General features: G+C 41.7%; 1 protein-coding gene across 2 annotated transcripts; it reads right to left on the bottom strand.

Annotated features, from left to right (window-relative positions):
- Positions 1 to 26,946, bottom strand: CRK (CRK proto-oncogene, adaptor protein). 2 transcript variants are annotated; one of them, XM_047833981.1, is made up of 3 exons: positions 26,566 to 26,946; positions 15,311 to 15,846; positions 1 to 3,595 (listed from the first exon to the last, which is right to left on the bottom strand). In XM_047833981.1, exons 1-3 carry the CDS (start codon positions 26,804 to 26,806, stop codon positions 3,458 to 3,460), a joined length of 915 nt encoding a protein of 304 aa, XP_047689937.1. In that variant the 5' UTR covers positions 26,807 to 26,946; the 3' UTR covers positions 1 to 3,457. The 2 variants fall into 2 exon arrangements, with proteins under 2 accessions (XP_047689937.1, XP_047689938.1); XM_047833982.1 differs by having other exon boundaries at positions 3,454 to 3,595; positions 15,481 to 15,846.

The following is a 26,946-nucleotide window of genomic DNA, read 5'->3' as shown; positions in this document are numbered from 1 at the left end:
TTAAAACAAGATTTTAACACTTTATTTTTTATTGATAAAAAGTCGAAACATACTTAAATCACCTTGCTGTTAAGCTTGTATATGCCAAAGTTGGCTCCCTTTGGGGGAGATTCCTTTATTTAACTCCGGGTTGACAATCTGCTTTGTCTACAGCGGTAATGAGACGTTTTATTTTGGGTCCAAGTAATTGGCAAAGCTTGTCCTTTTCATTTCATTTTTTGAAAGTAATTTCTATACCCAACTTGGGGCTCAAACTCACAACCCCAAGGTCAAGAGTTGCATGCTCTACTGACTGAGCCACCCAGGTGTCCCTGTCCTTTTCATTTTAAAACTTCACCACCCATAGGACACAAAACTAGAGGATAATGTCAACCTGTTAGGTATATATAGTGTCATACTGTGTGTGTCTTGATATATACACGTGCTTTGAGAAAGGATGGAAAAAACATAACGTTTAACCTTTTTTTTTTTTTTTTTTGGTATTTACTAAATTATCTATCCTGAAAATGTGCTACTTACATAAAAAAGGAGAAATTAAACTGTGTATCTATCCACACTAACATTCTAAAAACCTATTATATAACGTCTAAATTTCTCATTTGCTTTATAAAGTCCCCTACCATATCCTTACTTTCTCTACACCCACATATAACCATTTCTGGACAAGTTTGATGTTCTCTGTCCACATTATTCCAGCTTTTTGATCATTACATAATCTCTTATGTTCCTCTCAAATCAATTTATTTCATAACTTCTGGAGACCCTTGTTCAAAATATCACCAATGATTAACCTCATCTTTAATGAGTACCCACAGATTATACATAATTGTTCCTTTATCCGATTATATGATTGTTTGGAGGTTGTTGAATGTACACACCTCTTATTCCCTAAGCATAAAAGATTTAGCTCTTTTGTGAAAAATATTCAAGGATTACTTTCTTCAAAAGATCACCAAGCCAAACATTTGGCCATATTTTTATTTACTACATATACTATAAACATATACAATACATGCTACAAAAAAACATTTTTTTTTAAAATTTAACTGTCAAGAAAGTGTATAGTGTTATAATACAATGGCACATGTTCATATTTTATTTCAAATTGGTTTGCTGACCACCCATTTCAAACCATTAATAGTGAAATGTTACTTAAGGATAATTAAAAATTATCTATTTGCATTATTAACAATAAACAATTCCAACAAATTAATAAGAATTAACCACGTCAAATATTAGTATCCAAAAACTGGGCTTTTGCAGAAATGATTATATAAAATATAGCAGCCAATTACAGTTTACTTGCTCTGTGACAATGTACATATGCACTTGAATAGGATTCTAGCATTTGCTTTTGGAAGATACTTTTTAGAAGTCCTTTGATTTAAGGTCTAACAACTGACACACCCAGCCAAATCCAACCCAACAGTTCATATAATGGCTTCAGACAACTGATCAAACTGATCATTGAGAAATTCTTATGATTTGGGTAGAGTTGAATGTTCCACTAATATTACATATGATGAAAAGAGACATATCCAAGCCAATATCAAAGTCAAAGGCAAAAGAAAATACAAACATTCAAATCAGTTTATGACAAGGTTTTTCTACAAGTATTTTAGATGTCATACTTTCAGGAAAACAAGATTTAATTTAATGCGTATTTGGATTTGGATTTTACAGTATCTATGCTCTAACTGAAAATTTAAGAGTAGTCAGATGGAATTAAGTCTAGTATTGCAAATATGTTCATTTAACATTATTGAGCACCCACTACGTGCATTGCACTGTGCTAACTTTTAAAAGTTGAGTATTAATATATTTATCAAGCATTACCTTAGTGTGAGGTAAAAATAAATTAGCGTCAACTCATTAGTTTGCTTGTGGTATGTAATCCTGTGTCAGCTGGCTTCCCTGTGCCGTATGAGCTTCTGCACACCCCTCATTCACTCACACAAACATCTGCACACCGACTATGCCAGGCATTGTGCTAGTCACTGGGATACCATGATTTGGTATAGTTCAAAGAATGCATATTAATCATTAACCTATGTAGAAACAATGAGAAAGATACATTACTTTTCTAAAATGAGGCCCAAAGCAAAATATAAGGTGTTTCTATGGGTCATACCACACCATAGACCAGTAAGTGCCTTTCTAGACTGGGAACTAACTTTTAAGGTTTCATATTGTAGTCTAAATAGCCTAGATCATTTTTGGTCTCAGAAGTCAATTCTTTGGAGCACCTGACCCCACATAAACCTTCCATACTTGAAAGTATTTGTAAACTAAACTGGAACACAAAGAAAAAGAGCCAAAAATGAAGGCAGTTGATAACGTAATGCACTTCAAGCACTATTCTGGCCATGTAAAATGAATACTACATAATTCATGATTGGTTCAAATGTTTTTAAAAGCGCTAACCCTACCCCAAACTCATGTAATTTTAATCTGACTTGTATACAAGTTGCACATAAAGCAAAGGGCAGAATTTGGCCCTACAACCCTCTATGGAATATTCTAAGTGATTGGTCCTTCCACTCCAAGCAAGTAGAAGCTAAGAATTTCAGAGAGTTCCCTAATAGAATACTGGCACTCAGAAGAAATGGCCCTACTGGATCCCATTAGCCAGGAGTCTGTTTAGTTGTGGTAGCAGTGTGAACCTATGACCCCTTGAGGGAAGGCAGAAAGCTGGGAATTTGGGTGTCCACTCAGTGAATCCAATACTGGCTTAAAGCTATGCACTGAATAAAGTGCTCTGCACATCCTGCTTGTCATCTGGAATGAAAAATACTTTTCTCAAGAATGAACCTATTTGTAGGTTTAGGGGAAAAGAATGACAAGGATTTAAAGAATCCCAAGAAAAAGTATGAAGCATTGACTAGGAAGGAAGACAAATGCCTCTAGTAGTGTCCTCAGAAATCTCAGGATCTGAACTGTCAGAATGAGTCACACAGTGGTCACGTTCTATAAATGAAAAAGCAATCCCACTGGGTACTTCCTATTCACACGGTGCAATATTACTTCATGGGGGTGGAAGGGAACAGTCTATTGCCATTTGCTAGCATGGTTTCAAAATGAAAACAAAACCATTGAGTAAATCAGGGTAAGCAGTGTCCAATAGTCCTCTCCTGTCCATCAGTTTTCCACAGGTTGATCTGCACTACCTGAGGGAAAGGAGGCAAAATACCCATCCCTTCTGATACACTCAGGCATGGCTGCTATCGCTTAAAATTGCCAATTCAGAAGTTAACACACGAGCCCTCCAGTTTCGTACCCTGAATATGGTAAATGAGACTAGAGATGGAGTAGTTCAGTCTAAAAAAGATCACAGGTAACAGAATGCTTATATAAACTAGACTGCTTTGACGTCTGTAAGAAAATCGTATAGATGACAATTGGAAAAAAAAAAAAAAAAAGATTGTTCCCATCTGTCAGCAAAACTGTTGAGCTATACTCAGCTGAAGTCCTCATCAGGATTCTGTTGATCCAGCAGACGGACATGTGTGAATGGGAAGTGACCTCGTTTGCCATTACACTCCCCTTCCCACTGACCACTCACATTAATCTTCGTAACCTTTACCAGCTCACCGACCTGCAGGAGGAGAATAAGGAAAGCGCTTTATTTCCAGTTATGAATGCAAACTGAAAAACTCCATTCTCTGGTTAGGCATACCCTGCCCACGTGATTGCTCTAGGGCTGACATTATAGAAATGGCTATTTGCTGCCTCCCAAGCCCCAGCCACCAGACTGATTACTTGTGGTTAGTGCAGGCAGAAGGAAGAAGTGATTTTAGCAGTGCAGAAAAACACAGAGTACAGAAAATAGAAAGGGCCCTAAAAAATGACACTTTTTGGAAATTTTAATCATCTCTGGAAGAGCAATCCCAACCAGAATGAGCCGGTATTCTTTTTTCTGGTACCCACTGCTCTTAGATTCCTGCTTGCCCCCCAGGCCATGGCCTAGGAGGAGAGATCCCCCACCCCTACTGGCATACAAGCAGCAGCACAATCCCTCAACCCACTGGTGTATACATATCACTACCTACTAGTGCTTGCAGAGAAGATAATCATGGAAATCAACTTCATCTGGTCCCAGAAAATGAAGTGTTCTATCACCTTCCTATCAAGGCAAGGCTTTTCCCACTTGGGCAGGTATAGGCCAAAACTCCAAATTCCATCAGCTCCCTGCAAAGTCCCCATCTTCTTCATCAAGCTCTACTTGGCAGGCCACTGCCTGCCAGCTCTCCACCCCCACCCTACCATGTACTAACAGACCTTGTTGCTCCTTCAGTGCCACTTGGAACCTATTCATTAAGGAGACATTACGTTTTCGTTTCTGTTATGAAAAACTTTCCTTTGCAACATCAACTATAAAGTTTTGACAATCTAGGATATACGTCTATTCTCGTATAAAACTTAAGACAAAATCAGTCTGATGAATGGATTCATCCTGTGGCAAAATATTGAACAAATGGTGAGATCAGGCCCCATATGACACTGGACTAAAGAACTTTACCCTTTAATTATCAACATCTGAGTTCTGAGCATACAAGAAGTTTCTAAACATAACTGTTCATTTGGTTTTATTAAGTTAATAGCTACTATTTACTGAACTTTCATTAAGTACTGTAGAGGATTTTTTTTTTTTTAAGTAAGCTCCAAGATCCAACATGGGGTTTGAACTCACAACCCTGAGATCAAGTATCACATGCTCTACTGACTGAGCCAGCCAGGCACCCCTACTGTACAAAATATTTTATATACACTATTTTGTAGTCCTTATAATAACCTTGTAAAACAGGAATTTTTCATTTTATAGATGATAAAACTGAGGTTCAGAGCAATTACAGGATATACCTGAGGTCACATAGCCAGGAGCAGGGCTGGGATTTGAGCCCAGAAGTATTGGCTCCAAAGCCAATTAATTTATGCTCTTTCTACCATAGCACGAACTTTCAAATTATGCTCCCACGACCTTCAGGATTCCCTAAGAATGTCTGTAGGTCAACCACTTGCTTAAGTGAACTCGAGTTTAGGACCAGAGCCTTCTGCAAAACCAGCTTGATCTTACAGAAGAACAGATTGTCTATTGGTCTGTCTATAATTTCCTGAAGAACTATCAGAACTACAGAGGCCTAAGGTGGTTGTGGGGACCATAGGGTGCGGAAAAAAGGAAGACAGAAACTAGAGAATATCTGAGAAAAAGGGATAAAATATAAGGGTGAGAAAAGGCAGCAGTGTAGTCTGCTGATGTTGTAAAGATTGAGGCTGATGGTTTAAGGGGAGAAGAAAAGATGCTGCACGTCCATCCTTGCATCCACATGCACAATGCAGTCCCTACAAGGCTGCTAGCACCAGGGTTCTTTATTCCAAGCAATCTTTGAATTCAAAGTTCCTGATGTCCAAGCAAGCCAACCATGACAAGTCAAGATGTTCCTATAGCCCCCAATCACACTACTAGCCTCTTGCTATGCTAAGGTCAATTATATCGAGTGTAGGACTTCTTTTCCCCATCTTAGTATTTATTTGTATTTTCTACTAAAACACTCATGTTGTGCTAAGTGCTATTCTGGTAGCTAGACATAGGATAATAGACCTAGGGGATGTGTACACTCATGTCAAAAGTCTAAATTGCCACTCACATTAAGTTCCCCTCCAGATGGGGACTAGGGGCCAGTTTGAGAAGTTGGTTTGACAGGGTGCCCGGCTGGCTCAGTCAGTAGAGCATGTGACTATTGATCTCGGGGTAGTGAATTCAAGCCCCATGTTGGGTGAAGCGCTTACTTGGCATTGGGGGGTGGGGGGAAGCTAGTTTGACAATATCTTACACCCCTAACAGCTGTCATATCTGAATCCATCATTTTACTGATATTAAAAACCCACAAGAGAGACATGAGGAAACATTCTGGAGTGTTGGAAATGTTTTATACTTTCATGTGGGTGGTTATCACATAGGTGAATACACATGTAAAACTCCAAGCTGTATACTCAGGATCAGTACCTTTTACCAAATGATTTCATGTGTTTTTTTCTCCTAACCTCACTCCCTCAAATGATTTCATATTTAAATGAAAAGATGAAAATTTGTTATATTTTACCCGCATTTTCTGGGTTTTTTAGAAGATGGTTCTTCAGGGTATACCCTTAAGTCCACCATTCTACTTGATAGCAAAATCTAGGTTTATTTTATTCATTTTGTTTCAAGTTTGTTTATTTTATTTTGAGAGAGAGCAAGTGGGGAAGGGGCAGAGAGAGAAAGAGAGAATCTCAAGCAGACCCCATGCTGTCAAGCACGGAGCCCAATGCAGGGCTTGAACCCACAAACCCTGAGATCATGACCTGAGCCAAAACTAAGTCAGATGCTTAACCAACTGAGCCACCCATGCACCCCCAAAATCTAGATTTAAACACTTTTCTCTCAACGTTACATTGTCTTTATTTTTAAGCATTCAACATGCTATCTCAAATCGCATCCCACAGAGCTCTGAGAAGTGAAGGACAGGTTGAAATGTGGACTAGCCCAGCCTCTTGCTTTTATCAGTACCACAGAAACACAACAGCTGCTCCACAAGCAGGACAGAACCTGCTGACCTGCCCTCAGACTTTTCTTCTTTCAGAGGTCAAACGGAGAAACACTGCAAGATGGTACTGGTAGGGGTGAGGGGTGGATTCTGTACAGATTAGACCTTGGGACACACCAGAGCCATCTCTAACGCACATGGTGTCTTGGCTCTACCCTACAGAGGCTCTGGAAAACCACACCATATTCTGAAATCCAAAACCTTTTTTTTATAGTTGATCAGGTTCTTGGCAGAGAGGTCCAAACATCAGGGAGTGAAACAAAGGCTATGGCACAACTCTAAAACAATTCTAACTTTTTTTTTTTAATTCTGATTTAAGTGGATAAAAGAGAAAAATTGTAAGCAGTCAATTGGGCTAATTAACCTGTCCAAAGTGGCCTTTAAGTACAAGTACTTCGAGGAAGATCTTATCAAATTAAATAACCCTTTGTACCCCATGGAGTTTTTCTACTGCAATATTCAAAGCCCATGGGGATTCCTAGGGTCAAGAAAAGGCAAACCCCAAGGGCAACACGACTATCCTTAGATCACATGAGGCCCTAGTACTTCCGTAGTCTGGAAGAATAGGTGGCTGTCAAGCCTGGAGGATGCAGGCTGGGGGAGCTCAGAAAGTGCCAGGGCAGTCTGAAAACACGGGCTACGCTAAGTGCAGTTCTTCCTCCAAATCAGAAACAACACAAGAATTCACGCTTCTCCTCCTGTTAGGCAACAACTCACTAAAGCAGGATTTCCAAGGCCACACCAAGGAGGATGAGGGGGACGGATATGGGTTCAAGCTTGGCATGCTATTCCAAAGACAAAGAAAGCAAAACAGAGTACTTGCTCCAGAATTGCTATAATCTTAAGATACAAAGGAATGTACTAATCAGTAAGTGCAGTAATAACTGTGTTCTAACACTACTGATTTCAAAATTCAAGTTATAGATGGAAAAAACCCTAATTTGCCTATCAATGAATAAGAAAGACTTTATAAAGGATTTGAAACACGAGACAGTTAACCTTTCTTTTTATGAGGCAGACTTCATCACCACCCTGTAAAGGAGAGACAGTGATGATTCTTTCACCGAGGTACTGTTCTATTGTCCAGTCAGTTCTCCTGATCCTAGGTCATGAACTTAGACACAAGCCTGCAAGTAAATCATGGCATCATCTATAAAGAGGACTGAATGTGGTTACTTCAGTGTTTTCACTCCTAGGGAATTTGATGAATACTGGTTTCTTCCCTGGCTCTGTGTAGTTCCCAAGGTAAATCACAATTTTGGTACACATGAGTCAGATCTACAATTGGTCCAGGAGCAAATGACTACCCAATCGATATTCACCAGTGAGTTTCCATTATAGTGAGAAAAATACTGGAACCCAATTAGCATTAATTTTTGGTACTCGCTAAATAGAGGAGACATCAGGGAACTGTGTGATCTCCTTCCTTTGCTGGTGTAACTCCAGGTGACTACTTTTCTAGTTTCGGTCCCTACTATCTAACAGGAAAGGCATCAACAATCACGAGTGTTCCTTTGATGCTGACTTGCTGTAGGATTCCAGTGAGATCTGACAGAAAACACATACAAATTCATATAAATAGAACCAGAGAAAAGTACGTACAGAGATGGAATACAGAGGCCTTGTCTTCAAACATTTTTGAACACACCAAGAACACATTTAGTAAATACTTCCAGATTTGGCTGGAGGAGAACAAAAGTTAAGAAAACGACAGCAATCTAAGACGGGGGTCAGCAAGCTACGGTCCATGAGCCAAATCCAGCTTGCTCCCTGTTTCTGTAAACAGTTCTCTCAGAACACAGCAAACTCATCTGTTGTTTTGTCTATGGCTGCTTTCTTGCTACAATGACAGTTGAGTGGTTGTGACAGAAAGCGTATGGTCTGAAAAGCCCTTTACTGAAAAAGTTTGCAGATCTCTGATCTAAGGGAATAGATAATATTTAGGGTACATCTACAGTCTTGCAAATCAATGGAAACAACTGCAGACAGTTCGGCCTTAAAGATTCGCTTGCCTCAGAGATGGACTGGAATTGCCATGGGCTATATTGGTAGAAAGTGGCAGGTCTTTGAGATTTAACTGGTAGGCTTCTGGATGAAAAGAAAAAGCATCTCAACAAATCCTGGAAAATAGGTCTCATCCTAATTCTAGTCCCAGTCAGAACAGATCTTCTCTAGCTCCACAGCCGATACTACCTAAAACTAAGTTCCCTATCCCCCTGGTACAAGTTGGGGAGGTAACCACATATACTAGATACATTTTTAGCTAAATGTAAAGAATTTTCTTTTTTTTTTTTTTTCTTTTTTTTTAAATTTTTTTTTTTTTTTTCAACGTTTATTTATTTTGGGGACAGAGAGAGACAGAGCATGAACGGGGGAGGGGCAGAGAGAGAGGGAGACACAGAATCGGAAACAGGCTCCAGGCTCTGAGCCATCAGCCCAGAGCCTGATGCGGGGCTCGAACTCACGGACCGCGAGATCGTGACCTGGCTGAAGTCGGACGCTTAACCGACTGCGCCACCCAGGCGCCCCATTTTTTTTTCTTTTTAAAGTTTATTTATTTTGAGGGGGAGAGGGAAGAGGTGCAGAGAGACAGGGAAAGAAAGACAGGAAGAGAGAGAATCCCAAGCAGGCTCTGTGCTGTCAGCTTGATCCTATAAACTATAAGATTATGACCTGACCAGAAATTAAGAATCAGATGCTAAACTGACTGAGCCACCCAGGCGCTCCTCTTCTTTTCTCTCCCTTAAGGATTCTATTTTTAAGTAATCTCTAGACCCAACGTGGGGCTCAAACTCATAACTCCAAGATAAAGAGCTTCATGTTCAACCAACTCAGCCAGCCAGGCCCCCCACGGATTTTCTAAAAACCAACACAATGGACTAGACCTAAGGTTCCCAAACTGTAGTGTCAGAGAGAGGCATTGCAGCAAATTCAGAGGGTGCCGTGACACAGTTAAAGTTTTGAGGGAAACAGCAATACTTGACATCTATTATGCCATGTGAACTACTAGCTCAAGGCAGCTGACAATTTCTACACTAGACTGCACAACATTCCTTTCAAAGATGTCATCTCTTTGCAAAACCAGGTGGCAGCAAGCTACAATAAAAAACAAGCACCTCATGAAATAAGTGTGGAACAAGAAACAAGAATGGCAGTGTTCTAAATGATCTCAAGGTTTGGAAACAATATGGCATCTAATAGATGTACACGTCTTTTTTTTTTTTTTTTTTTAATTTCTTTTTTTAATGTTCTTACTTAGTTTTGAGAGAGAGAGTGAGAAAGAGAATGAGCAAGGGAGGGGCAGAGAGAGAGGGAGGCAGAGAGAGGATCTGAAGTAGGCTCTGCACTAACAGACAGCCCAATGCAGGGCTTGAACCCACGAACTGTGAGATAATGACCTGAGCCAAAGTTAGATGCTTAACGGATTGAGCCACCCAGGTACCCCTAGATGTACATGTCTTAATAGTTAAGTAATTGCAGTTTTTTGAGATTAAAATTAAAATATTGTTTTTTGGGGGGAGCCTGGGTGGCTCAACTGGTTAAGTGTCCGACTCTTGGTTTCAGCTCAGGTCATGACCTCACGGTTTGTGAGTTCAAGCCCCACATCGGGCTCCAGGCTGACGGTGCAGACCCTGCTTGGGATTCTCTCTCTCCATCTCTCTCTGCCCTTCCCCCGCTCTCTCTCAAAAATAAACTTAAATTTTTTTTTCTTAAGTATTGTTTTCTTTCCACTATGTTTATTATTTTTCAAATGGGTACTAAGTTATTAGGATATAAAATTTTAACCTATCTACTAAAGAAATGCAACTGTCATGTATTTCTTTTGGCCTGGGACACTGTGAAATGTTACTGAGACACTATAGGTGCTACGAACCAAGAAAGTTTGGAACCTCTGGACTATACTTCTGTGTTGACATAAAGTTCCCCAAAAGTAGAGATATCCAAGCAGATGTTTAAAAAATCACCTGTGAAGATACCAGAAGATCTGCCTTTAATGTCTGAGAGGCTAGATTAGTTTACCTCCAAAAGTCTTTTCCAACTGAGATTCTATGAGCTGAAATAAAGGTAATGTCCAAGAAGAATGGAAAGAAGAGGAAAAGTAGACATCTGTCTCAATAAGCAATACAGAAATCTGTAATTACAATTCCAGGAAAAGACAAACCAAACTGACACAGCAAGAACCTGCCACTCGTGTTCTTACACTTTCCGATCTCAATTTTTTTTTTTTTCTAACACAGGGAAAGTTTAAAAACTTAGGTTTCGGGGCGCCTGGGTGGCTCAGTCGGTTGGGCGGCCGACTTCGGCTCAGGTCATGATCTCGCGGTCCGTGAGTTCGAGCCCCGCATCGGGCTCTGTGCTGACAGCTCAGAGCCTGGAGCCTGTTTCAGATTCTGTGTCTCCGTCTCTCTGACCCTCCCCCGTTCATGCTCTGTCTCTCTCTGTCTCAAAAATAAATAAACGTAAAAAAAAAAATTAAAAAAATAAAATTAAATAAAATAAAAAAAAATAAAAAACTTCGGTTTCATAGAGTTCCACATGGGGAGATAGAGTTGGTGTAGCCACTAATGCATATAATCTGGGACCCAAAGCACATTTACTCCTTTCCTATCTGTGCCCTGAGGAACAGGTCCAAGTCTAAGAATACCTGAGAAGCTCCTTGATTACTCTCAAGTCTTATCATCTATCAAAGGCAAAATGCCAGGTTGAATCAGAGAATGAAAGTTACGTGATTAGTACATTTAAAGATAATTTGATTATTTTCAACAGTCTATAGAGGCATCAAATTAACTTTAACATCTGCAATTCACGAAATAAGAATCATCCTATTCCAGCTCCCAAGGAACCATTACACAAAAATCTAAGAACAAAAATTAAAGGTGCCACTGCTCTACCCTAATGTTATTTCCAGTATCTCTCCTTTAAAACACTCTGCATATTTGTATGTTTAAAATCTCAGGAGCTCCAGAATGGAACAGAAGGTATCTGATTTAGTTATATTCCCCCCAGATATGACCAACTGACCCACAGAACTATAGTGGGCAGAGGAATACACTTACTTTGGTGGTTAGCTGGAATCAATCCCTACTTTCCAAAGCCTTCAACCTTACTAGAGAAATCTGGTGCATAGCAAAAGAGAAAATATCTAATAATTTTCCAGTTGAGGACTGTGGTCAGAATAAATGTACTACTGCAGAAAAATTCCATCTTTAAGGTGAGGGCAGGTGGTTTGTGAACTCTGTTTTTTAAATTTATGTTTTTAAGTACAGAAATCCTTTCTTAAAAGAAAATCTTAGAGAGATCCAAATATGTAACACAGTTAAAAACAGTTGCTTTGGTTGAAGCCAGAGCCCTGCATCCTTCGATTCCCCCTCTCACTACGTACCTCTTGGGACTCTTATGACACTGAGAAGCAGTCTGAAGACTGCTGGTCTAGGGGCGCCTGGGTGGCTCAGTCAGTTAAGTGTCCAACTTTGGCTCAGGTCATGATCTCGCAGTGCGTGAGTTCAAGGCCCACATCCAGCTCTGTGCTGACAGCTCAGAGCCTAGAGTCTGCTTCAGATTGTGTCTCCCTCTCTCTCTGCACCTCCCCCACTCACGTTCTGTCTGTCTCTCTCAAAAATAAATAAACATTAAAAAAAATTTATGAAGGGGCGCCTGGGTGACTCAGTTAATTGAGCATCTGACTTTGGCTCAGGTCATGATCTTGCAGTCTGTGAGTTTGAGGCTCATGTCAGGCTCTGTGCTGACAGCTCAGAGCCTGGAGCCTGCTTCAGATTCTGTGTCTCCTATTCTCTCTGCCCCTCCCCCTGCTCACTCTCTCTTAAACATAAACAAACTTAAAAAAAAACTTATGAAGACTGCTGGTCTAATACAGTATCTCTAGGGCCCTACCAATTCTAAAATGCAAGGATTCTGATTTATCAATTTCAAGTTAAATGTAAAACTGCACTAAAATGTACCTCGCTGGTCTACAGATCTTGATTTCTAGTGGGTCATATATAGCAATGAATGTTTTACTTTATTTTGTTTTTATTAAACCAGAATGCTAAGGTCAGAACACCACAGCCTCCTACTCTTATCTCCCAGCCTCACCTCAATAGGGACAAGACATCAGCTTATAAAAAACTAGACATGGGAAAGGAGAACTGTAGACAACTGTCTATGATACAGCTGTACTGTACTGAGAGCACAACTATCCTTGCATACAGTACAAGTGAGGATATGCTGTCAGTGAAATCACACAAAACCTACATTGAGAAGGGCAGTGGGACTGTTAAAAAACAAAAAGAATCAGAGATTAGATTGGGCATGGTAGAAAAGGTACCACATGAGATCTGGGTTCATTATAGCTCTACCTCCAATTAGTCTGAACAATCCAATCTGTCTAAACATCAGTTCTTTTTATATAACAGATAAAGATATCTAAGATCCTTTCCAGCTCTAAAATTGTATGATGCTAAACTGACAGTGTGTTTTTAAGCACATGAGGTATTTTGAAGCTATTACTGTGGGGTATTGAACTTGAAAGAGGCCATCTTCGGCAATCAATATATGTGGCTTAAAACCAGTATCTGACCAAAAAACAAAACTTACTGAAATCAGACATTATTTTCTTTCCTTCTTTTTTTTTTTTTTTATAAATTATTTTCTACTTAGTTATTCACAAGATTTATGTTTCATAGTAGGGAGAGCAACTCAACCACTTTGAGCACTAAAATCTCTTAGTCAAGGCAGGCATCATTAAAAACAATTCTCTTGGGGAGCCTGGGTGGCTCAGTTGGCTAAGCGTCCAATTCTTGATTTCAGCTCAGGTCATGATCTCATGGTTCAGGGCTCAAGCCCCACATTGGGCTCTGAGCTGACAGCACAGGGCCTGCTTGGGATTTTCTCACTCCCTTCTCTCGCTCTCTGCCCCTCCCCCACTCTGTCATTCTCACAAAATTAAAAAAAACAACAACACTTCATTAAAAAGAAATCTCTTTCAAGAAAGGAAATGCAGGGGCACCTGGGTGGCTCAGTAGGTAGAGGGTCTGACTATTGATTTTGGCTCAGGTCATGACCCCAGGGTAGTGGGATCAAGCTCTGCATCAGGCTCCGTACCAAGCATGGAGCCTGCTTAAAAGTCTCTCTCTCTCTCTCTCTCTCTCTCTCTCTCTCTCTCTCTCTCTCTCTCATTCTCTCTCTCTTAAATGAATGAATGAATGGAAATGCAAGAGCGCCTGGCTTAGTCAGTAGAGCATGTGACTCTTGGTCTTGGGGTTGTGAGTTTGAGCCCCGTGTTGGGTACTAAGATTACTTTAAAGAAAGAAAAAAAAAAAAAAAAAAAAAAAGGAAATGCAAATGGAAACAAAAGTACTGTGATAATTATTCTTTCCAGGGTCTTGGCTGGCTTGTGTCATGAATGCTATTTTCATACTCCAGCCCAGTGCTAACAAGGTCTGCAGTAAATGTCAAGAGTTACATCTGTCATGTATGTGCCCAGCATCATGCTATATGTCCAGACTCAAAGTGGGGAAAAAGTGGTGTGCCCTAGATAACACACATTCGCTTCTCGCCAAAGCAGAAACACAATACTTTTAACTCACAGCGCAATCTCAAAAAACAAGCACTTTAAAAATACATTTTTCAGTAAAATCTGTATGACTCAGCTAACCCTCTTTGCATTCACTATTCAGAATGTAAAAGAAAAAATTCAAATCCAGTATGATCAGAGACTGATTCAAATAAAACCTAGCTTATTCTATAGGCTAACACTTCTAAGCAGTTCTTACTCCTCAGTGTATGAACATAACCCAAAGAAAACAGCATTTAGAGATTTCAGTTTATAAGAACACACTTTGGCCCCTTCTCTGCTAGTCAGTACTCACATAACTTCAGTCTGTGCTTATGAAAGGTAGCTCCTTGCTTAAATTCACATTCTATCATAAGCTCTGAAAGACAGGAGAGCATACCACTTTTGTACAAGCTTTTACACTAAACCACTAGCTTTGCATAACTCAGAAAGGCAGGGAGACAAAACTATGAGTGCTAAAGAGAGGAATAAAAGAATAAACACAATGCAACGGTTGGCCAGAGGAGATGGGCTACCAAGATTAACTATTCACCAGTAAAAGGCAAGAATTTATTCCTCAGGAGGAACTGGCTTCCCGCCTGTCAAAGGTACCGAACAACAAAAGCCAAGTAAACCTGCTGCTCCTTGGAGTGTATGCTTTTAGGTACATATCTCTTCTCCCCTGTACTATGCTACACTGTTCCTCCTGAATTCTTACTTTATGAACACAATCAGTCAATGCTAAGGAACCCCATGCCCTCTAAAGTAAAAACATTATGGTTTTGTGGGAAAACTCCATTTAAGTACTTTAACAGAGCCCATCTTATTATTTTCAACACCGATAAACAGAAAGAATCAGATTAGAATGCAGATGAGAAAAAAATATTTTAGGTTAATTCCTGTGAATTTAGGCGGAGTTAAAGAGGTCAAAGTATGTTTAGTAGATCAATAAGAACATTCAGTTATACAATTTTAAGCTTACTCATTTCAAAACAGGTTTTCTACAAAAAAAGAGAAAACCCAACATTAAATGCCAAAATCAGTACTTAATGATTCGACATCTACAACATCACAATGCTGGTGCTTGTATTCAGCATTCCTATAAAGCTCTAAGAGGTCTGAAAGGGAGACCCTGTAGCAGATCTCTTCTTTCTACATTTTGCACATTATGTACCTCCAAAGCCAAGGCTGTCTTGTCGTAGGCATTAGGGACTCGCTTCTGGATTACCCTGGCATAAATGGGCCCATTCTGGAGGTTAGGGAGCGGAGTGTTGACGCTGGGTTGGGCATAGGGCCCAGGCTCCGGCCCACCCAGTGGCTGTGGGTGGGAACCCTCCTGGTTACCTCCAATCAGAGCCGATACTGAGGCGGAGGCAGGTCTATACTTCTCGACGTAAGGGACTGGAATCATCCCCCTCTTGCCTTCGCTGTCCTCCGCATTCCACCACTGCTCTTCAGGCTTATCCCGGATTCTCAGGATGTCTCCTTTCTTAAAGGGAAGATCTTCTTCATCATTCCCATTAAAGTCAAAGAGGGCTCGCACATACTCAGCCTCCTCCTGCCTGAGAATCACTCCACTACCCTGCCTGGATTTGGAAACTGGTTCTATCAACGTTGTAGTGTCCAAATAATGTATTTTGTAGAATTCCAGTAAAGCAGGCAATGAATCAAACTCTTGATCTCCTATTCGGAGTCTGGAGGGGCTCACCCCTGGAAAAAAAAAACAGAGCAGGTTATTATTTAAAGATGTATTACACAGGATATGAAATGCAGATTTTAAGCATTTCCCAAACACATTTAGTCAGTAATCAGAAAAAAAATAAAGTCTAGAAAAGATAATCCCGTCTCCTTATGGTAAACTGAAATACTTTGTAGCTAAAACATACCCTCAAAAGATGCCCAGCACCACCTGCAGCAGAAAAGGAAGAAAGGTCATAAGAGACCAGACCAGTTGGGGCATACTCTCATACTAGATAAAAGACAAAGCAACATGGAGACTTTGTTCATTTTCCCAAAATGTTCTGTGCTATCCCATTTACAGAGTAGCATAAGGCTTAACGTTTTGTTAAAACCTTCTTTTCAACCTCAGGAAATGTAGCGAGTTCTCCTTTTCCACAGGTCTCAGCAGCTTTTCCAAGAAGAGGTGGGGAGAACTTGCTATTTATCTATACCAGGCTCATACATTCCTTCTCTTCACATTTAGAATGTACAATTGCTAAGAGGAGGTTGTTTTTTGGTTTTTTTAAGTGAGCTCTGTGCCCAATGTGGGGCTCAAATTTATGACCCTGAGATCAAGAGTCACATGCTCTACTGACTGAGCCAGCCAGGCAGGCACTATCTCTTTAAAAATTGTTTTTTCATTTAATCTACTTTTTAGAAAGAGAGAGGGAGAGGGAGAGAGAGTGCACATGCATGTGGGGGGGGGGGGGGAGGGCAGGGAGAGACAAACAGAAAGAGAATCCCACACAGGCTCCACACTTGGCACAGAGCCTGATGCTGGGCTCGATCCCACAACCCTGGGTTGAGCTGGATGCTCAACCAACTGAGCCACCCAGGCACCCCAAGACTATCTTTTTTTTTTTTAAAAAAAATTTTTTTTTTTTTCAACGTTTTTATTTATTTTTGGGACAGAGAGAGACAGAGCATGAACGGGGGAGGGGCAGAGAGAGAGGGAGACACAGAATTGGAAACAGGCTCCAGGCTCCGAGCCATCAGCCCAGAGCCCGACGCGGGGCTCGAACTCACGGACCGCGAGATCGTGACCTGGCTGAAGTCGGACGCCTAACCGACTGCGCCACCCAGGCGCCCAAGACTATCTTTTTTAATCTATGATTGCTGATTTCAATTTCATTTCTGACAGCCAAAAAAAAAAAAAAAAAAAGAAGAATCTTAATCAGGCAAAAGAATCAAGGAGCCTATAAAAAGAAACTAAAAAGCTGCTTAAAAATCAATTCCTAATGTCTTCATTGAAATAAAACATGCAAACAGTATTGTTCCCTTTGAGGCAAACAGGTCACGAAAAAAAGTAAATAAGGATGCTTGAAAAAATAAAGAAGCATTAAAATTCTCAACCTCTAGGGGTACCTGGCTTGCTCACTCACAGCACATGACTCCTGATTCAGGATTGTGAGTTCCAGTCCCATGTTGGGTGTAGAAATTACTTAAAATCTTTTAAAAAATAAAAATAAAATTCTCAACCTCTGAGGACATCCTGAGGGTCAAGGAGAAAATGCATTAGGAATCTTTAAAATTCATATGATGCAAAGAGGTGTATGGCCCTAGACATACAGGGCATACTTCAGAATGTATTCCCTCTCAGGGCGCCTGGGTGGCTCAGTCGGTTGGGCTGCCAACTTCAGCTCAGGTCATGATCTCGTGGCCCGTGGGTTCAGCCCCACGTCGGGCTCTGTGCTGACAGCTGGGAGCCTGGAGCCTGCTTCAGACTCTGTGTCTCCCTCTCTCCCTGGCCCTCCCCCACTTGCGCTCTGTCTCTCTCTCTCAAGGGTGAATAAATGTTAGAAAAAAAAAAAAAAGAATGTATTCCCTTTATCCTGAGATTCTAGAATTGAATAAATTAACATAGTTATCAGTTCAAATGAGAAACAAAGTTTCTAGTAAGGAGCACCTCTAACTTACACTCTGCTAAGTGCCAAAATATCAAATTGTCTTCATTGGATTTTTAACCTTTGGCTTCCTGATAAAGTAATAAATAACTCTATAGAAAACTGGATTTTGTGGAGGTTGGATTTTTTTTTTTTTTCCAATCAGCCTTAACCTACAGGCACTCAGCATTGAGTTATAACATCCCAGATTTAAAAAAAAATTAATGTTCATTCATTTTTGAGGAGAGAGAGACAAGAGTGCCAGCAGGAGGAGGGGCAGAGAGAGAGAGGGAGATACAGATTCTGTAGCAGGCTCCAGGCTGAGCTGTCAGCACAGAGCCCAAAGCAGGGATCAAACTCACGAACTGTAAGATCATGACCTGATCCGAAGTTGGACACTTAACGACAGGTGCCCACAACCTCCCAGATTTTAATATAGATCTGTGTGTATGTGTGTGTCATAAATTTATACAGGTTTTCATAGCCAGGTTGCTATAAAGTTTTATATCTTGCCTTTTCTCATACTATGAAAAACATTTTATCTTATATAATAAAAACTTTCTCTCTTTTCAAGAACATGACTTTTAATAGCTACAAAGTATTCCCCAGGCGCCTGGGTGGCTCAGTCCCTTAAGCTTCTGGCTCTGATCTCAGCTCAGATCTTGATCTGCATCATCACTTCAAGCTCCACATTGGGCTCCATACTGGGCATGGAGCCTTCTTAAAAATAAATAAATTGAGGGGTGCCTGGGTGGCGCAGTCGGTTAAGCGTCCGACTTTAGCCAGGTCACGATCTCGCGGTCCGTGAGTTTGAGCCCCGCGTCAGGCTCTGGGCTGATGGCTCAGGGCCCGGAGCCTGTTTCCGATTCTGTGTCTCCTTCTCTCTCTGCCCCTCCCCCGTTCATCCTCTGTCTCTCTCTGTCCCAAAAATAAACGTTGAAAAAAAAAATAATAATAATAAATAAATAAATAAATAAATAAATTGAGGTGCTTGGGTGGTTCACTCAGTTGGCATCTGATTCTTGATTTCAGCTCAGGTGATGATCTCATGGTTCATTAGTTTGAGCCCTACATGAGGATATGCACTGACAGTGCAGAGCGTGCTTGGGATTCTCCGTCTCCCTCTCTTTCTGTCCCTCCCCAGCTCATGCACACCACGTGCATTCTCTCTCTGAAAAATAAACACCAAAATAAATCAAATAGGGGTGTCTGGGTGCCTCAGTTGGTTAAGCATCTGACTCTTAAAGTTTCGGTTCAGGTCATGAACTCACGGTTTGTGGATGGAGCCCTGCATCTGGCTCTGCGCTTAACAGTGCGAAGTCTGCTTAGGATTCTCTCTCTCCCTCTCAGCCCCTCCCCTGCTCACACGCTCCCTCTTTGAAAATAAACTTTAAAAATAAATAAATACAGATAATGGAATAAATGCTGATAATGGATTTAAAAAATAAAAATTAAAAAAATGAAGTATTCCCAGCTTTTTGCTAGTGAAAATGCTACTACAAGCAATTTTTTAAATTTATTTTCTTTTGAGAGAGACAGAGTGTAAGCAGGGGAAGGGCAGAGAGAGGGAGAGGAAGAATCCCAAGCAGGCTCCTCGTGGTCAGTACTCAGAGCCTAATTCGGGGCTTGAACCCACAAAACAATGAGATCATGACCTGAGCCAAAACCAAGAGTTGGATGCTTAACCAACTGAGCCACCCAGGTGCCCCTATTGTGAGCATTTTTTTTCTTAACTATTAATGAACTTTTTTCTCATTACTTCCTTAGGATAGATTCCTTGAAATGCAATGGCTGGAGCAAAGGGTAAGAACATTAAAGTTTAGGGGTGTCTGGATGGCTCAGTTGGTTAAGCTATCTAATTCTTGATTTCGGCTCAGGTCATGCATGATCTTGTGGTTGTGAGAGCCCCATGTCTGTGGAGCCTGCTTGGGATTCTCTCTCCTTCTCTCCCTTGCACACATGTGCTCTCCCTCAAAAAAAAAGAAAGAAAGAAAAAGAAAAAAAAGAAAAAAACATTAAGGTTTATGTTGCCAAATTGCCCTCCAAAAAATCTGTACAATTTTACACTCCCACCAGTGGTTTATGAGTTCCCACTTCCCCCATACTCTTGCCAAAACAGCATTTAAAAAATCACTGCCAATTTAATGAGAAACGTGATCTCTTTTTAATATCATCTTTGATTATTTGGTGTTTTTCAAGTTTACTATTTGTACTTGTTTGGGGAAGGTTACTTGTTCAAGTCCTTTGTTAAGGGAAAATGGTCAATTTCTGCTCTCCACTCCAAGAACACTGGTCCACCATCTAAAAGCCATAGTGATTAATATGGTGAAATAGCAATATTGCGGTAGCTCAGAAGTATAAATTAATTTGCATTCTAAAAGAAACGAGACCCAATTATTCTGTTGTTAGAAATCACTTCTAGAATGACCAGAAAAAGTACATTTAAAATTCAGTAGTGAGGAGAAGTGAAGATAAACTTTGGAAGTTAACCTGAAGTCCTCAATACAGAATGAGTTCTGATGAATGAATGCCTTCCCTTTTTACATAAATGAATGAATGAAGAGCTGTAAGCTAAACAAGCTGTAAGCTAAAACAAGTTAATAGCCCACATTCAGTAATGCTGTCTCTCCAACTCAAGATGCTGAAATAGATGTCCAGACCCAGGACTACATATCTATGGAGAACACTTAGCAGGCACAATCATGATAGTTCTGAGTGTTGAACTAGAAAGAGAATTTTGGTTATGAATACACCAGAGCACGGTGGTGCTATATTTTGGAGTTTCTCTTCACTAAAGGGGATCAATGAAGGGGAACTGTTCTTATTTAAGTCTGGTAGGCAGGGAGACACATGGTCATTCTGCCTATCACCACTAGGCTAATTAAGTGATCCTTTAGACCTGCATAACTGTTAAGGATTGGGTCAGTGTGAGCTCCAAGGAAACCTACTTAGCACTGCCTGCTCAAGAAAGCCTTCAGGGCTGAGTGGTAGGGAGAACTCTCACACCAGCAGAGTATCCATGGCTTAGAAAATGGTCCTAATGACACCTGGGGAGGAAAGTTTCCTTGCTCGAGTTTACACAACTACATGCCAAGGTGCAACAGCCAAATGGTTTTCACTAGTTACCTTTTTGGGACAGTGGTTGGAAGATGGTATATACTCAATAAATGTTAGATATTATTAATGAACAAAACTCTGAAGTGAGGTAAAGAAGTAAAATGAAAGTCTGTTCCCAGCTTTGAGAAGCTCACAGCATAACTGGGGATGTAAAGGCGTACACAGTGTAACCAAAGCAGTGTATCGCAGGAAGACATTATTTCCCCCTGCTTCCACTTTTTTTTTTAATTTGTAAATGTTTTATTTTTGAGAGAGAGAGAGAGAGAGAGAGAGAGCGCGCGCGCACACACAAGCAGGGGGAGGGGCAGAGAGAGAGAGGGACACACAGAATTTGAAACAGAGTCTAGGCTCTGAGCTGTCAGCACAGAGCCCAACCAGGGCTCGAACTCACAACTGTGAGATCATGACCTGAACCAAAGTCGGACGCTTAACTTACTGAGCTATCCAGGCGCCCCACTTCCTGCTTTCACTCTGAAGGGGAGATGTGTTCTTACAAAAAACAGTAGCAACATCAAACTGTGTTCTTAGATACAACAAAATCATGATGAAAGATTTGATCATGCCTGAACATTTCCAAGGCACTCTTTTCACTCTAAAAAGGAAAGTAACCACTCCCTGTTATCCATTGTTTATAGTTCCTCCATTACTGTAGTAGCCCAAATAAAATGTGTTTTGTGTTTGTGTTTCTTTGGGGGAAAAGAGTTTAGAAGAACAAATAAGACCACAAAACCAATTCCCTTAGAAAGATCGCTGGGAGAATTCTGAAAGGAAAAACTGGCAGCTCCTCTGCCATAAACATAAAGGTAGGAAGCTGTTCATTTCTTCTTCAATTGCTACATGGTGTGAAGTGGGCCCACTATGACTTCTTTCTTGGCTTGGCTTGGCAACCCCAGCAGTCACAGAAATATAAGCAAAACACCAAGGGAAGTCTCAGATATTCCTTACTCATAAATTTTTTTCTCTTCTAATGACACTATAATAATACCACAAGAAGAATGCCTGTTTTTGTGTACTGCTGAAGCAATCAGATTATATAGACTATCAAGTTTCATCGATCCAAACTCCAGAGGAAGGGAAGGGAAGGGAAGGGAAGAGAACAAAGGTAAGTCTCAGATAAGCCCAAACCTCATTACAGCTGTGTATTCTGGTTCCTTTTCCCTAGTCCATCTCCTTCCAACCACAAAGAGCCAAAGGCAGGAAATAGAAGGGCGGGAAAGGAAGGAGATACAGTCAGTCTAGAGAAAAGAACCAATGACAAGGTTCTCATTGCTGGAGCTTGGAAAACCTCACTGATTTGTTCTACCTAAGCTTGCGCTGGTATTCTGAACATGCAGTTATGAACACACACGTTCAGAAATCACAATCAATGCAAGCAATTAGATATTCTTTTGGTTTCTGTACATGCTCAACTCATTACTTTTAAGCATTTTAGCCCTTGGGTTACATCAGTTTTTACAACACGACTCCCTGAAGGTTATATGGACACCCAAGAGCTCTGTGGGCTATGACAGGCAAGGTCACTTCTGACGTGGGTACCACCTCAGCAGCTCCATTATCATCCTCTCCTTGATCTCACAGCACTTCCTTTTTCCCTTTCCCTTTCCTTAATTCCCACTCCTTCTCTTCTGCTTATGGTATTTATAGAAATTGCTTACACACACCCCACCACCTGTCTAATACAAAGGGATAAAAAGGCTGCTGACTTCCATCTGAGAAGGTTTCCTAAAGAGGTATCAAATGTCTGGTCTCCTAAGCAAACAGAACTTTCTAAAAATGGTAGCTATTAGCTATCAGCCTGGTACTTTGCAGACTCAGACTGACTGGGTTTGATGAATTCTGGCTCTGCCATTTACTAGCTGTATGAGCTGTTATTTAACTTCTCATGGGGCCAAACACCTACTTTATTACAACAAAGTTCCTAAAAGTAGCTGGTACCTTACAGGTGCTTAATAAAAAGCAAATTCAGCTTAATACCCTGCCCAAACTTCTGAATTCCTTTAGAAATTTCCAATTAATCCCAAACCCAAAGTCCACTATACTGTTTCCCAGAAAAGGTTCTACAGAATCTCAAATGCTTCTCAAAAAGTCTTGTGGTCAAATATGTTTGAAAAACCAGTATCCAATACCTACTAATTTCACATAAGCATAGTAAAGGCTTAGAGAAGTCCTCTAGTAAATAAACCTACTTCCTTTTACCATGGAATCCTTTTCTTGTAAAACGTGGAAGTAACTCACTGAAGAACTTCCCCCCAGAACCACTGGATGGATGGATGGATGCTCTGTAACTGATGAATAAAACCTGAGGACCAGGTTTCAGGACCGCAAAGACCAGGTAAACAAATGAAACATAGATGGTGGATGAACAAAAAAAAGGAGCAGTGGGTGATGAGCAGTCCCACGAGATCTCTAAAGTGGCTTAGTGCAACACCACATTGAAGAGGCAGCACAAACAATAACCACCTTAGCTTCTGCCCCTCCCCCCTCAAAAGGAGGCAAGCTTTTATGCTCCCTTCATCCACTAGAGCAACAGGTAGAAGGCTCTGAGTTAAGCAGGTAACAACAGGTGTCTTCTTTATGTCCATGTCCTGGATCCAAGGTCCTTTTCACACTTCTTGATGCACCCCATCCCCCTCCACCCAGGCACCTGACAGTGTCCACCAATCCACACTGTGCCTACCTGTGAGCCTCTCAAAGCTGAGAGTTTTCAATTTGGCTCCAAGTCCTGCTCTCCCAACCTCATAAGACTAATATATCTAATACTTACTGAGTACTTACCATATGTTGGCCCCATTCATAAGTATTTAATATACTAAACTCATTTAATCCTCACAACATAGTGAGGTATCATACTCTATGAGGTATTACTATTTCCCCCCTTCTTTACAGATGGGGAAACAGACAGAAGTTAAAGAACTTGCCCAAAGTTATATAAGTAGTAAGTGGCAGGTAAGAAAGATTCAAATCCAAGCTCCAGAGCTCAAACTTATAACTACTCTCCCAGGTCACACTTACTCAGTTTTGTCGACTGTCTACTGATCAAGGTCTAGTAATACCTCATTGTCTGAAGAAGAAACGTGTGAATCAGTGATCACAAAGCCTTCCCACGAGGTCAACCTTAAAGTCTAACCTGACCAGGTATGACCAGCAGACCTGACCAAACCTTGCCTTATGGCCCTGAGGCATAAGGCAGGTTGCTCCCAGACTACGGCAGCCTATGGAGGCTGAACAGCTAAGTTAAAAATAGGTTCACGGGAAAAGGTCGAGAACACCTGTTCCATCCTATCCCTATGACTCTAAAAACTAAGCCATTCTATACAATTTCTACCTATGTATTATGTCCAGAAAATATGCTATATAATCCTACGTAAAAATCTCATTTTTCATGTTCAAATTACCAAATAAGGATTTTTAAAGCTTCATCATTGACTTTTAGATGGCAGACGTGTATTATCTAAATGCTAAAGCTAGTTTCTTCTTGTCATCCTTTCCTTTTGGTCTTTAAATAGAACCTGTAACCCCAGGACAGAGACAGAAGTGTTGAATCCTCTATGTGCATGGTTGAGATCTTAAAAGGAAAGAGAAAGAAGTACAGTATAATAATGTAAGCTCTCTGGTCAGAATTCGAAGGTTCAAATTCTGGCTCAGTCATTTACTAGTTATGTGACCTTGGGCAAATTACTGAATCTTTAACTCTGTCTCCTCAGCTATAAAATGGAAAAAAAAAAATTTTTTTTGTTAAAATGAAAACACTTTAATAAATAGAAATCATAGTACTTTCTCCTCAGATTGTTATAGACAGAGAATGAAATAAAGCACAGAAAGTACTCAGCAAAGTACTTGGCACAGAATAACCAGTCAATAAATGTTAGCTAATACCGTGCATGCTTTTCTAAAACTCAAGAATTCCTGTGTAGTTTCAAAAGAAAATAGCTTGATGGGGGAGGGGGAGAACAAAGATTAAGTAATCTTTATGAAGACAGCAACTCAATCAATTGCTCTACGTGGAAAAAGTGGGCACGTTACCAGAAACAAGAATTACCACAATGCCCATGAATGTTCCACACCCCATCTACAAACCTTGGCAATCTTCACCTTCTCTCTTGGGACAAGCATGTGAACTCGTATCTGTTATGACAAGGTGGAGCTCAATATCAAGGTAAGTGCAGAGATACAAAGTCATAACACCAAGGTGTGGAGAAAGCTCAAACTGACAAACCTTCCTGCTGCCATTCCCAAACTTTGCAAAACAGATACGCAAACAAAAAGGTTGAAAATTAAGCTTTGGTGCCAGTTTGACATCATATTACTGCATTGTAATGCAAAAACCTAGATACCAAGAAGGTGGTAAAAGGTAGAATATATCTGGTTTAGGGCAAATTTATGTTACATCAATATTCCTGTCTCATGTTATGCTATTAAACCAAAGAGACTGAGAAGGACTTAGGCGTTGGTATGTGTTAGCAACAAAGAGACGGACTATCCTATCTCCCCATTTCTGGCCTGAGTGAATAAATCTAAATTAGGACTACCTAATTTGCAAGTCTGCAAAGCCTGGCTCAGGAGCTTCCTAATTCACTGAGACTGGCCCAGAGCTTGCCTCAACTGGTCAGGAGGAAACTGCTTCAATTTGGGAACAATGAGAAAGACGAAGCCTCTCCGTGCTGTGACACAGATGATGGTAAGAGGATAGGCACCTCACAAATCTCAAGTACTAAGTGCATAAATCTCGTTAACATTCTCCAAAGACATTGATAAGACAGTCACGTCTCAATGATCCTAGCTAAGGAAAACCTAGGTCACAGCCCCCAAGTCACTGAGAAAGGAGAGGCCCTGACTTACAAGACTGACAGTGTTTAAGTCCAATGAAATTGCAAGGTCCATTCACTTTGAAGGAAAAGATGGTTTCCACTGGCTTATTTCCTGGGGGGAGGGGGGAGGGGTAATGTCCTCCCCCAAATACCTTGAAAACTAGAACCCGTAATTGTGGAGAACAGTCTCTGGAAGCTAAGATCTCTCGGACACTATCAGCTGGGCATCAACTTGTTCTGGGCTGATCACAGAGGGCTTACTTCTATCACCAAGGCACTTAGCTCACCACCTTCGTCCTCTGTGGGGGAAGAGGGCAGTAAAAGTATTTTGGAAAAATGCCCAAGAAAGGAAAAAGCTGACCGGTTTCCTGAGGGTGTCTCCATCCCTCCCGGCTAGTATGTGGTGACTTCCTACCAAAGGCCAGCAGGGGAGAATAGCTCTCCAAACCAAACCCGGCTCTCTAACACTACAGGAAATGTTTCAAGCCTAAAAAGCCACTTGTAGGATTATCGGATTCATTCTGGGAACCGGTGCCAAGTGATGCCCCCGCAGTGCCAACATCCCCCTCAGCTCTTTGTCCCCACGTTGCCCGGCCCTGCCCTTGTGCCTGGCCCCGCCGCTAGCCCCACCCTGGGGCCGAAGCAGTTCCCCTTCCCCCGGGCTGTCCTCCCAAGTCACACCCAGAGGCCTGGGTCAGCGGCTCCTCCTCTCCCCACCCCCCAACACACGCCCGCTAGTCGGTGGGAACGAGCCCGGGCACCAGGCTGCCCCCCTGCCATGGTCGCTCCAGCCCTCTGCCCGTGTCCCTCGTGGAGGTCAGCTCGCGAGGAGCAGCCAGCCAGGCTGGGGAGTTCCGCGGCCCTCACCCCCGCCCCGGGCCTCCCGTCCCGTCTGTCCTCACCGGGCGGAGGCTGGGCGGGCGACGGTGGCACGGGCGGGCGCGGGCCGCTGCTGTTGATGATGTAGTGGGAGACGCGCGAGTTCTCGGAGACGCTGAGCACATAGTCCCCGGGGCTGGTGCTCGAGTCCCGCACCAGAAACACCCCGTGCCGCTGGCCCTGCAACAGCGCCACCGCCTCCTGCCGGCTCAGCCGCCCCCAGTACCAGCTACTCCGCTCCTCCGAGTCGAAGTTGCCCGCCATGGCCGCCTCCGCGCCTATACGCTGGGCCGCCGCCGCCGCCGCGCGCGCGCCCCTCTTGCCCCGGCGCCCGCCGCCCAGCGGACCGGCTCCGGTCTCAGCCTCACAGCAGCGCCTGAAATGGCGGCGGCGGCCGCGGGCCT

Source organism: Prionailurus viverrinus, chromosome E1 (assembly GCF_022837055.1).
Source record: "Prionailurus viverrinus isolate Anna chromosome E1, UM_Priviv_1.0, whole genome shotgun sequence".
Taxonomy (NCBI): Eukaryota; Metazoa; Chordata; class Mammalia; order Carnivora; family Felidae; genus Prionailurus; species Prionailurus viverrinus.
This window is presented reverse-complemented; position numbering and strand designations above follow the sequence as displayed.

Excerpts from the sequence above, each read along its gene's own strand:
- CRK (XM_047833981.1), bottom strand. The coding sequence starts at position 26,806 with ATGGCGGGCAACTTCGACTCGGAGGAGCGGAGTAGCTGGTACTGGGGG. Across the intron at positions 15,847-26,565 it reads GCCCGCCCAGCCTCCGCCCG|GGGTGAGCCCCTCCAGACTC; the intron begins GTGAGGACAGAC and ends TTTTTTTTCCAG. Across the intron at positions 3,596-15,310 it reads AGACAGCCTTGGCTTTGGAG|GTCGGTGAGCTGGTAAAGGT; the intron begins GTACATAATGTG and ends CTCCTCCTGCAG.